Here is an 11,760-nt window from a genome sequence, read left to right on the forward strand (position 1 = left end):
TGCAACGCTGCTACAGCACCAGCGGCCGGGGTTCGTATCCGGCGGTCTGTAAGGTGCTTGTACATTCTCCCCATGTCTGCGTGGGTTTTCTCCGGGTGCTCCAGTTTCCTTTCACTGTAGGGTTGTAGGTTGGGTGTAATTGGCCGGCATGGGTTCATGGGTCGAAATGGCCTGTTACCGGAAATTAAACTGCACTTTGAGGTACAGCCTCCCCCCGACTTATGGCCATCCGTGCATATGACCGAAAATAAAAATGATGGCTGCTTGCATACGATAGTGCCTGTCTCTCAGTTGCCATTGTGTAAGCACGGTAAACCCGCCAAATAAAATGGCGAGCAAGAGGAAAAAACCCATCCCCAGCCGATAGATCTGGGAAGAAGCCAAGGAAGACGCTTGATTCGGAATTGAAAATGACTTTTGACGACTTCCATTTTGAGATACGACCGTGTCAGTCCGAACGGAACTCGGACGTTTGTTGGGGAATAGCTATATTTAAAGTATCATCTCAACTCCAGATGCTTTATCTGAAGTAGTGTGAACATGCATCCTCCTACACAACTTTATCGAGGCATCGCTCTCGTTTCCCCGAGACTACCCCACACTGACCATACTGGACCCCACACAGCAACTGAGGTAATTCTGTGATTATACAAGGGTGTTGTTCGGGTGTTAACTGGCAGTGCAATATGTAATTCAATTATTCCCCCAACCATGCTCTTTAGTTTTTCCAACTGAGTTTTCCTTCTTGAATTTCATGTTACGTTCTTTGAGCTCTGTGAAAAGTATTTACATCCTTCGCTTGAAAACTGCAATTTCATTTTGACCGTGAGAAAAAATTACAATGTTACCATTTGCAAAAGAAATCCAAAAATCACTTGTTTTTAAATGCTGACAGAATTTAATAATTTAACATTGCCTAAGCATAAACAAAAAATGCAAACCTGGTCCAACAATTATTCCAGAAATTAGTTTTGCTCGAAACAACAAAGAAAATATTCAGTGGTTATTATATTCCTCTACAAAAATAGCCTCAAATGAGATTCATGATTATTCCCAAACTATTTACAATACACAAAAGCCACTTCTGGCAAATATATATAGTTCACAATATCTTAGAATGCAGCACATCAGAGCAGCTGGAATGCGACCAAGAGGAACATAAAGTTGTGGCTCATGCACAAGAGGGGAGGAGGGATGGCGTGCCTGTGTTATATAACACTTCACAGCATCACCAATCCTGCTGCCTTGGTGACAACTAAAAATAGCTCTCACTGAAGTTGCTGTCTCCTCAGTCTGCATAACTTTCACCTGCCTTTTGGGTTTGTCCACAGGGTTCAGGAGTTGAGGCTGAGCGGGAGGGGGGGACGGGGGAAGAATTGGTTATTCTCACAAAGGCCACATGAGTAACCGCAGTGCTTCACGACGACAATACGCCTTCTGTTGTGAACCGGGGTGGATGGGGTTAAATCCACATTCGACTCAAAAGACTGTTCTTTGGAGCAGAAGCTTTATTAAAACATGCCCTTCACGTTTAAATACGCTTTTAATGAGGACGTCTTTAATTATTACATTGACGCTGAATCCCCAGCTCACTCCAGCTGCCAATTCCTGCAGCTCCGGGATATCATAAATGCAGGCATTTGTCCAGAGTTTGCAACACAAGCATCAGAGGGAGGTGGTTGAACTTCACAACATTTGCCAGTGAATTATTCAGCACACGAAGAGTTTGCATCCTAAATTTTACAAGCCTTCCAAGAAGCTCTAACCTGATATTTGTTCTTAACTTGAGCAGGAGTTTGGACGTCAGAATTTTGATTTACCTTTAAAATTCATGCTCCATCGACCTGTCATGATAGAACTCCACTCTCTCCAAGGGCAAGACAGCCAAGTGATTCAATGATCAGGGAGGGGGAGTGGGGTGAGGCCAAGGGGCCATGCCACCGATTTAAGACACCAAGTCTGGTGGGCAAAGCACCTCTGAGGCTGGGGTGGGACCCCTCTGCGGCGCCGTCATTGGCATTACACTGGGCCCTGATGAGTGGACCCCATCCGCTACGCCTGCCTCTGAAGGCAGCGCCAAAATGCTGGGGTAAAAGAACGGGATGGGAGCTGGGCACCAGTATTTCTCTGGGCCACCCTTGTCCAGGAAGGGCACATAGGGAGGGGCTGCCGAAGGGGCAACGAAATAGAAGGGCAGGCAGAAGGGGGGCGGGTGGCTGAGAGTGGGCACCATGCTAATGGCCATCGAGTCACTGCTGACCTCTGAGCCGGCCACTCTGACCCGCTTGGCTGCAGGGTCTTCAGACTCCTGTTTCACCTTGAGAGCAAGGCTATCACGGGCGGTTCCCTCTCGCAGATTTAACTCCCCCTCCCCTCTCCCCTCGCACCTCTCCCCCTCCCCACCATAACCGCTGTCAGTGTCCGTGTCGCTGCCACTCTGTTCCAGCACCTGAATCTTCCGAATGACCGGGACACAGTTCACCCCACCAGCTGCTCGCACCATCGCTCCCATGCCAGCTGGCTCCTCGCCCAAAGCGCGTGCCTGTCCGTTGGCCCGGGGCAGAGAGGCAGCCTGGTGCAGGTGACCAATCAGCTGGTTACTTATCTGGTCCCAAGGAGTCCAGCTGTCACACCTGGTCAGGTGCTGAACCACCTCTTGGGCACACATTTGGAATCCAGAGCGAAAGGCGTCCAGATTCAACTGCTCGGGCACTCTCAGGGTCGTATCCCCTTAAAGGGAAAAAAAAACAAGCATGAAAAACCAGTGCCCCCCACTGAAGGGCACAAACCTCCCATTAATGTAATTCGCTACCACAGGTTCTGGCGAGTGCAACAGTATTACAGGGCCACGACTCAGGTTCGAATCCCTGGCTGTCTGTTCCCCCATGTGTCTTCATGGGTTTGCTCCAGTTTCCTGCCACCAAAACTGTATAAACCACTAACATTTGGCCACTTGGCATTATTCCATCTTGTCCCTTTTTTATATATTTTATTTAATATAAAACCACTAGCAAACATATAACAGTATTTCAAACTTAATCCAAATATACATGTGATATTTTTTTAAAAAGTAAAGAAATAAAAAAAAACCTCCTATAAATCCCCCCTCCCACCCCCCCTTCCCTCCAACCCCCTACAAACTAAAAAGAAGAGGGACAAAAAAAAACACAACAGGAGAACTTCACTTTCTGATATTTTTAAACAGATAAACATTCATAGAGACCCATGAGAAAGGGAATATTTGAGATTCATTTAAATTTTAATACCAAACAATTTGTAAATATGGGCTCCATATTTTCCAAAATGTATATTTATCTCTTAAATTATAAGTAATTTTCGCAAGTGGAATACATCTGCATGCCATCTATCCAATTCCCAAATTGGTATCCGACTTCCAAGTTATAGCTATACACTTTCTAGCCATCTTGTACCATTGACTTTCCCCTGGACCACAGCTCTCCATACCCCTCTTATCTGTCTACCTATCCAATTTTAATTTTGAAACAGTGAAATTGGGACCATATTCACTTCAGCTGACCACTTCTCCACTTTTTTAGGTGAAGAAGTTTCCATTAACATTCCCTTCCCCCCCCCCAAAAGTCTGACGCTGCTGCTGCTACCTCCCCTCGGTCCAATGCTGCCGCGACCACCCACCCCTCTCCCCAGCTCCAACGCTGCCTAAAAAAAGTCAGTGCTGCCCAGCAGTTACCCTAATGCCAACTCTGCATTTCACCCTTAACCCATGTTCTCTAGTTCTTGTTTCATCTCAGTGGAATAAGCCTGCATACATTTACTCTGTCTATACCCCTTGTAATTTTGTACACCTCCATCAAATCTCCCCTCATTCTCTGACGCTCCGGGGAATAAAGACCTAACCTGTTTAACCGTAGCTTTACTGTGCTGTATCGTTGAAAGGTTCTGACCTAATAATTCATCTTAACCCTTTTACTTCAGGGAGCAGCTCAGATGATTATGGAAACAAAGGTCCTGCCCTTTCTCAGACGGTTGTATGGGATTTCACCTTGTTGAATATATTGGTATGATGCAAAAAGAGGCTATTTGGCCCATTATATACATGCTAGCCTACCAGTTTGACGTCACTTTTGGTAAAAAGGTTTTTCTTTACCTGCACACCTTCTAAGGAAGCGTGTTCCAGACATTTAAACACCTCTTCAACTCCCTAGGATATCCTCCTAGTGGCTAACTGCTCGAGAGAGAGAGAGAGGTAGGCCAATCCTTTTAGACATCTCAATTCAAATGTTTCATCATCAGACCTTGTTCCAAAGAAACCAATCTCAGCCGATTTAACCCGTCCTCACACCTGGAATGGCCTCCACGCTCAACATTCTCGGAAATCTTCCCCCTCTATTTCTATAAGCTGCATCTTTAATGTTCCAAAGAAACCAATCTCAGCCGATTTAACCCATCCTCACACCTGGAATGGCCTCCACGCTCAACATTCTCGGAAATCTTCCCTCTCTATTTCTATCAGCTGCATCTTTAATGTTCCAAAGAAACCAATCTCAGCTGATTTAACCCGTCCTCACACCTGGAATGGCCTCCACGCTCAACATTCTCGGAAATCTTCCCCCTCTATTTCTATCAGCTGCATCTTTAATGTTCCAAAGAAACCAATCTCAGCTGATTTAACCCATCCTCACACCTGGAATGGCCTCCACACTCAACATTCTCAGAAACCTTCCCCCTCTATTTCTATCAGCTGCATCTTTAATGTTCCAAAGAAACCAATCTCAGCCGATTTAACCCGTCCTAACACCTGGAATGGCCTCCACGCTCAACATTCTCGGAAATCTTCCCCCTCTATTTCTATAAGCTGCATCTTTAATGTTCCAAAGAAACCAATCTCAGCCGATTTAACCCGTCCTCACGCCCGGAATGGCCTCCACGCTCAACATTCTCGGAAATCTTCCCCCTCTATTTCTATCAGCTGCATCTTTAATGTGTGGAGAGCCGAACTGCAGGCACAGACTAGATGCAAGCCCAGCAAACGAGGCGGCATGGTTGGCATAGCGGTTAGTGCAATGCCTTTACAGTGCCAGTGATTGGGACTGGACCTGGGTTCGAATACCACACTGGAATTGTACATTCTCCCCGTGTCTGCGTGGGGTTTTCTCCAGGGGCTCCAGTTTCCTCCCACCCTTCAAAAATGTACTGGGGTGTAATTTGGGTGGCATGGACTCGTAGGGCTGAATTGGCCTGATACTGTGCTTTTTGTCTACATTTACATTTAAAACAACCTCCCTCTTATTCTGTTCCATGGCTCAACTAATAAAAGGGAGGTGTTAATCAACATCTACCTGTCCTACCACCTTCAAGGACCTGCAGACACATACCCCTGCTCCTCCACCTGTATTCCATGTCTACTCTACTTTCCCCAAATGTATGAACCGCACACTTTTCTGACTGTGACAATGGGCACTCTTCCAGCTTAGATCATAGCTCCTCTCCTCATTATTAACCATGGAGCTAAGTTTAAGTAATTTAGACCTAATAATCAGGTGTAAATCATGCAGGGTATGTGTGTGTGTGTGTGTGTGTGTGTATGTGTGTGTGTGTGTGTGTGTGTGTGTGTGTGTGTGTGTGTGTGTGTGTATACCCACACATATACAATGTGTATATACTTTGTGTGTGATATACAGTGTGTGTGTATATATATATATATATATATATATCTGTCCCGCATCGGACTTATCAGCCACAAACGAGCCTGCAGCTGACGTGGACATTTACCCCCTCCATAAATCTTCGTCCGTGAAGCCAAGCCAAAGAAATATATATATATATATATATATATATATCACACACAGTGTGTGTGTGTGTGTGTCTGTGTATAATATATTCATATACCCTGTGTGTATGGCACAAAAGGCACCCAACAGTGTATCCTACAGAACTCTCTGTAGTCTCCCTTTTGCAAACATTTATTAAGCATTATTCTACTCTCTTATACTCACCAATTATAATCCAAATGTATGACTTTCCTTTGCATCCCAGGGGTTTCAGTCTGCCACGTGGAACCACTCAATTAAAATTCATGGTGGCCCTGCCAACTGTACTCTCTCAACAAATCCACTTGAGCTGTCTTTTTGTGAAGTGGTGGGGGGGGGGGGGGGTTCTTCCCAATGTCCTGGACAGTACTCATCCCAAATTCCTTTCAAAGTGGAGGATTGATTTGTTGCCACATTATATCTGCTGGAGTGTTCTGCCCACAAGATGTGTTCCTTACATTAAAATCATAAACTAAACTTCAAAGACATTCCATTACTGGGATGTCCTAAAATCGTGAAAGGGGCCACCCAAAACAGCACCTTGACATTGGGGATGGATACATCACCATTCCCCGCAATGAAACTGGATCAAACCCTTGGCCAACTGCACTGTGCGGTTGGCCAAGCCCCTTCATCACCATATCAACTTCAGCAGCTCGAACAGGGAGCTTGCCACTTCCCTCTCAAAGGCACAATTGCACCGCCCGGCGCTCACCGCTGCCTGGACAGCATCTTGATTAATTGGTGGTGGTGGTGGGGGGGGAGAAATTTACCATTTTGCAAAGCAATGATCCTCCGGTGTTGTTGTTCGGTCAGAGCAGTTAAAGCCTTCAAGTGATTCAATGTCAATTCCAACACCACCGCTTTCTCCAGGTGCCCCAGCGTCTTGAGATGAAGGGAGGGAAGAAGGGAAGACATTTTCTCTTTTAGTGAATGACTTTTTCAGATGCAAAACCAACAATCAAAGCACATGTCGGTTGGGGGAGAACACAATATCAAGAGGATTGGCTTGTATTAAAACAAGAAGGTCTGCTGGCTGGGGTCGAGGTGCCGGAGGGACTGAGTGGCTGAGGGGGGGGGGGGGGGACCTGCGCTGGCAGAGCGACTGCGGGATGTGTGGAGTTTAGTAATGCAATTTAAATCGATTCTATGCAGATTATTTCTGTTCCCAGAATACTGGGCAAATCCTGACCTGAACCAATCCGTGCGTTTGACTGCATTGCTTTTCGCTCCCAGGGTCGGGAACGTTCGTAAACAGCGGGCAAGTTTCGGTAACCCTACCGTCAGTTTCAGGTGCTCGGGCAGCAGGTCCTTCAGCTGCGCGATACATTCGTTAATCCTGTCCCGTCTTTTCTTCTCGATCAGCCGGTGGGGGAGTTTGGAGACGTCCCGCTTCGCTTTGCACGCGTGGAATTCCACGCTAGCGAGTTTAAAAAAAACATTACGCAAAGTTGAGGCTTTCAATGTCAACCGATCCGTGCAAACCCTTTTCACGCAAAAAGGAAACAAAAGCCTCACCCAACAAAGCCGGCGTTTTCTGACAGCCCCTCCTGCATTTCTGGGTTGCAGCAGCCGGGCAGCGGGGTGGGTGCAGCCTGTACGGTGTGAGCCCCTCTGGGAGATCCAGCACCCGGCTCTCTGCAGCCAAGGCGAGTTGGGCGCCTGTTCTCTCTCTCTCCCTCCCGTCTGCATCCCCCGGGACGGACGTTTGAGGGGTTCCCGCTGTCGCCAACCAAGCGAAAGGGCATGGAGAATCCCGGACACTTCCACTCACGTGTGCGAGGCCCCCCCCCCCTCCACCTCCCAATAAGGCTGATAGCCACCCAACGTGGGCGAGGAGGCGTTGCGTGGCGGGAGGGGAGAGCAGGCAGCGCAGCGGTGAGCGCCGGGCGGTGCAATTGACAGGTTCTTTGCTTGATCCAATTACGCAGCCCCCCCACCATTTTCCCGAAAACGACAGCTCCTGCAAGGGATCGGGACATTCTCGCAGGGCAAACGGAGAACTCTGCAGACGCTGGGGGTCCAGGGCAGTGCAGAGATGTGACTCGGCAGGTCACGCAGCATTCATGGGAAGTCAGGGGTGACCAAGGTTTCAGGCTCTTCTTCAAGATCTGAATAAAAAAACGGGGGGGGGGAGGGGAGAGAGGAAAGGGGGACAAGCACATGCTAACAGGTGGATATAGGTGGGAGGGTAGAAGCTGAGAAGCAATGGCGAGAAGGCAAGAGGGCCAAGAAGAGATGGGGGGGGGGGGGGGGAATGGAGGAAAGAAAGAGAATGGGGGAGAGGACTGACCAAAATTCGAGGTCCATGTTGAGGCGGAATATAACACACGGTCCCTCTTATTTTAGTGGGATCTCAACCCAGCAGTGCATGAGGAATCCCGTCGTGGCCGCCTCGACATCGAGGAGACTGGGCGCGAACTGGGAGATCATTTCATTGAGCACCTTGGCGCTCTGTCCACTGACAGCAAGTCCCTCCCAGTGGCCAACCACTTAATTTCCACACTGACATGCCTGTCCATGGCCTCATGGGCTCCCCAACCAGAAAACATCCACATGTCTAATTTCTGCCTCCCCTTTCCCTCATACCCCTGTCCTCTAAGTTCACGTTTATTTGCCATACAATTGTACCAATACAAATACTAGAACAGCCTTCTCCGGCCTATGGTGCAGAACAGTGCAAAACACGTGTACAAACAGAACACACACACACACACACACACACGAAGCACGATAGGCTGCAGACGCTGTGATGGCAGTCACACACACACTAAATACTGCAGGAACTCAGCTGGTCATTTCAGCGTCTGTAAGATGTTTACGTCTCCTATCGATGCTGAAATGACCAGGTGAGTTCCTGCAGCATTTAGTGTGTTTTTACGCAGACGCACGCAAGTACATATCTTTTTTTTTCTTTCTTTGGCTTGGCTTGTGGACGAAGATTTATGGAGGGGTATGTCCACGTCAGCTGCAGGCTCGTTTGTGGCTGACAAGTCCGATGTGGGACAGGCAGACACGGTTGCAGCGGTTGCAAGGGAAAATTGGTTGGTTGGGGTTGGGTGTTGGGTTTTTCCTCCTTTGCCTTTTGTCAGTGAGGTGGGCTCTGCGGTCTTCTTCAAAGGAGGTTGCTGCCCGCCGAACTGTGAGGCGCCAAGATGCACGGTTTGAGGCGAGATCAGCCCACTGGCGGTGGTCAATGTGGCAGGCACCAAGAGATTTCTTTAGGCAGTCCTTGTACATTTTCTTTGGTGCACCTCTGTCACGGTGGCCAGTGGAGAGCTCGCCATATAACACGATCTTGGGAAAGCGATGGTCCTCCATTCTGGAGACGTGACCCACCCAGCGCAGCTGGATCTTCAGCAGCGTGGACTCAATGCTGTCGGCCTCTGCCATCTCGAGTACTTTGATGTTAGGGATGAAGTCGCTCCAATGAATTTTGAGGATGGAGCGGAGACAGCGCTGATGGAAGCGTTCTAGGAGCCGTAGGTGATGCTGGTAGAGGACCCATGATTCGGAGCCGAACAGGAGTGTGGGTCTGACAACGGCTCTGTACACACTGATCTTTGTGTGTTTCTTCAGGTGGTTGTTTTCCAGAATCTTTTGTATACACAGTATATAAATGCACATTGTTAATCAATACAGCAGTGGGGTCACGGAGCCAGAGACAGTTATTTTGGGCAGTCACTTCGCTGCCTGTCGTCTCCAGCTCCCCACCCCCTTCTTAGCCCTTTGCCCCCCCCCCCCACGTCACTTCTTAGCTTCTTCCCTTCCACCCTGTTGTTCACCCAGGGTCCTATCTCCCGCCTCTTTATTCTGTCGCCTGCCTCATTATCCACCCCAGCTGATGAAGGGGCTGGGACCGAAACGTGGGCTCTGCCCTTCACCTCCCGCGGTCGCTGTGTCCCCCTTCGCCGGTCCCCGTGCCTCGGGGCATTCTTGGGCGAAGTGTGCGGCATTTCCACCCCTCCCCATGACATCCCTGCCCTTGCAGAAGACTCGAGCCAATATTAAAACAAGTATACATTTGCCTAGAGTGCATGCAAAGTCTGCAGACGCCTTACACAGCGTGCCGGAGAAACCCAGCGGGCCCGCGGTGTCTCTGGGGACCCTAAAGTTTTGAGCCCATCTTCAAACTTTGAAGGGTGATTTATGGCCCGAAACTTTCTCTGGCCATCGCCTCCCGCCGATGCTCCCCAACCCCTGCCAGTTCCTCCAGGGGTTTGGAGGTTACCCCAGCGTGAATAGACTCCCCCTTGGCCGGCGACATTATTGCCTAGCCGACGGGGCCATGAGCCAGGTTCTGTGCCACCGTGACATTGCTTGGACACACGGCTGTCTACGTGACGGAGCGCCGACTCGCCCCGAGCCCTCCCTCCGCCTACTCACCGACCCAATCGTTGGCCGCCCTGGCTAGTGGCGCACAGGCTCACCCTGTCCAACGCCAACCGAGCATCCGCGGACGGCAGGGGGCTGGGAACTGGCGGCTGCTGTCGTTACAGCGGGCGGGCTCACAGAATCACGTTCCGGAACCGCTGAGAACCGGAGTGTTGTATCTAGCGCATTTTTGCTCCAGATTGAAGGTGAAGACAGCGCCAAGTATGCACGAAACATACACACTCACCCACCCACACACTCACCCAACTCACACACTCACCCACACACACACTCACCCACCCACACACACCCCCACCCATACACACACAAACACATTCACAAACTCACGCACCCTCACATGGACATTCACGCGTGCATGCACACACATATTTGCACACTCACCCACACACACATTCACACACTCACATTCAAACATACCCATCAACACACACAAACATTCACACACACTCACCCATACACACACATTCACACACTCACACCCACCCACACATTTACATGCTCACACACACTCACCCACCCACACACACACACATTCACCCACACCCAGCCCCAGACACTCACCCACACACACACTCACCCACATACACATTCACCCACACACACACTCACCCACACACACACTCACCCACACACACACTCACCCACACACACACACTCACCCACACACACACTCACCCACATACACACTCACCCACACACACACACTCACCCACACACACACTCATCTACCCCCACACACACATTCACAAACTCACCCACATACACACTCACCCACACACACACACTCACCCACACACACACTCACCCACATACACACTCACCCACATACACACTCACCCACACACACACTCACCCACACACACACTCACCCACACACACACACTCACCCACACACACACTCATCCACCCCCACACACACATTCACAAACTCACCCACCCACACACATTCACACACTCACCCACCCTCACAAATGCACAAGCACACATACACATGTGTGTGCGCGCAGGTGCACCCACATACATGGACACCCACTCACATACACACTCTCACACCCACCCCCCCACACACACACAAACACTCTCACACTCACCCACCCACCATATACACACACACATAAGTACTCACACGCAGTCAGAGGCGCATCCACACATACTCACAAACCCATCCACACGCACAAGCACTCAGACACACACACAAGCTCTCATACACCCACCTAGCCACACACAAGCACTCTCACCCAATCACCCTCACCCACCCACCCATACACACACACGTCCCAGAACAAGTTCCCAAGGATGCCCCAAATGAACACCGACTTTGCTGGTTGAAAACTGAGTTAGATTTAAAGGATGCTTTTATTCCTGAATCGCTTTGTTCAAGACTCCAGAAGGTCAACATAGTGTTTCCAATAAACAAAGTCATTAACTCTGCAGGCATATTTTGCAATGTTGTGGTTGATTAATGTTGCTAGAGTAACTCATTTGGGGGAGACATAGATTTTAAACACATTTACCAGGTGTGTGAAGAAACTCTTCAGTCGGCACGGTGCACTGTTCACACAGAGGTCATTATCAG

At 49.2% G+C, this 11,760-nt stretch overlaps 1 protein-coding gene across 1 annotated transcript; it reads right to left on the minus strand.

The window, feature by feature from the left end:
• Positions 1-881: 881 nt before the first annotated feature.
• LOC138748827 (class E basic helix-loop-helix protein 41-like) lies at positions 882-10,401 on the minus strand. The gene is made up of 5 exons (XM_069909627.1): positions 10,176-10,401; positions 7,308-9,386; positions 7,071-7,209; positions 6,563-6,674; positions 882-2,730 (listed from the first exon to the last, which is right to left on the minus strand). The coding sequence occupies exons 2-5, from the start codon at positions 7,952-7,954 to the stop codon at positions 1,946-1,948; spliced, it is 1,683 nt and encodes a 560-aa protein (XP_069765728.1). The 5' UTR covers positions 7,955-9,386; positions 10,176-10,401; the 3' UTR covers positions 882-1,945.
• Positions 10,402-11,760: the final 1,359 nt, after the last annotated feature.

This window comes from Narcine bancroftii, chromosome 13 (assembly GCF_036971445.1).
Source record: "Narcine bancroftii isolate sNarBan1 chromosome 13, sNarBan1.hap1, whole genome shotgun sequence".
Classification (NCBI taxonomy): Eukaryota; Metazoa; Chordata; class Chondrichthyes; order Torpediniformes; family Narcinidae; genus Narcine; species Narcine bancroftii.

Bases quoted from the DNA above. Each gene is read 5' to 3' on its own strand.
- LOC138748827 (XM_069909627.1), bottom strand. From the start codon at position 7,954: ATGTGCTTGTCCCCCTTTCCTCTCTCCCCTCCCCCCCCCCGTTTTTTT. The intron at 6,675-7,070 runs GTAGGGTTACCG...CTTCATCTCAAG, and splicing joins CCGAGCACCTGAAACTGACG to ACGCTGGGGCACCTGGAGAA. The intron at 2,731-6,562 runs GTAAATTTCTCC...TTTCCCTTTAAG, and splicing joins GATCATTGCTTTGCAAAATG to GGGATACGACCCTGAGAGTG.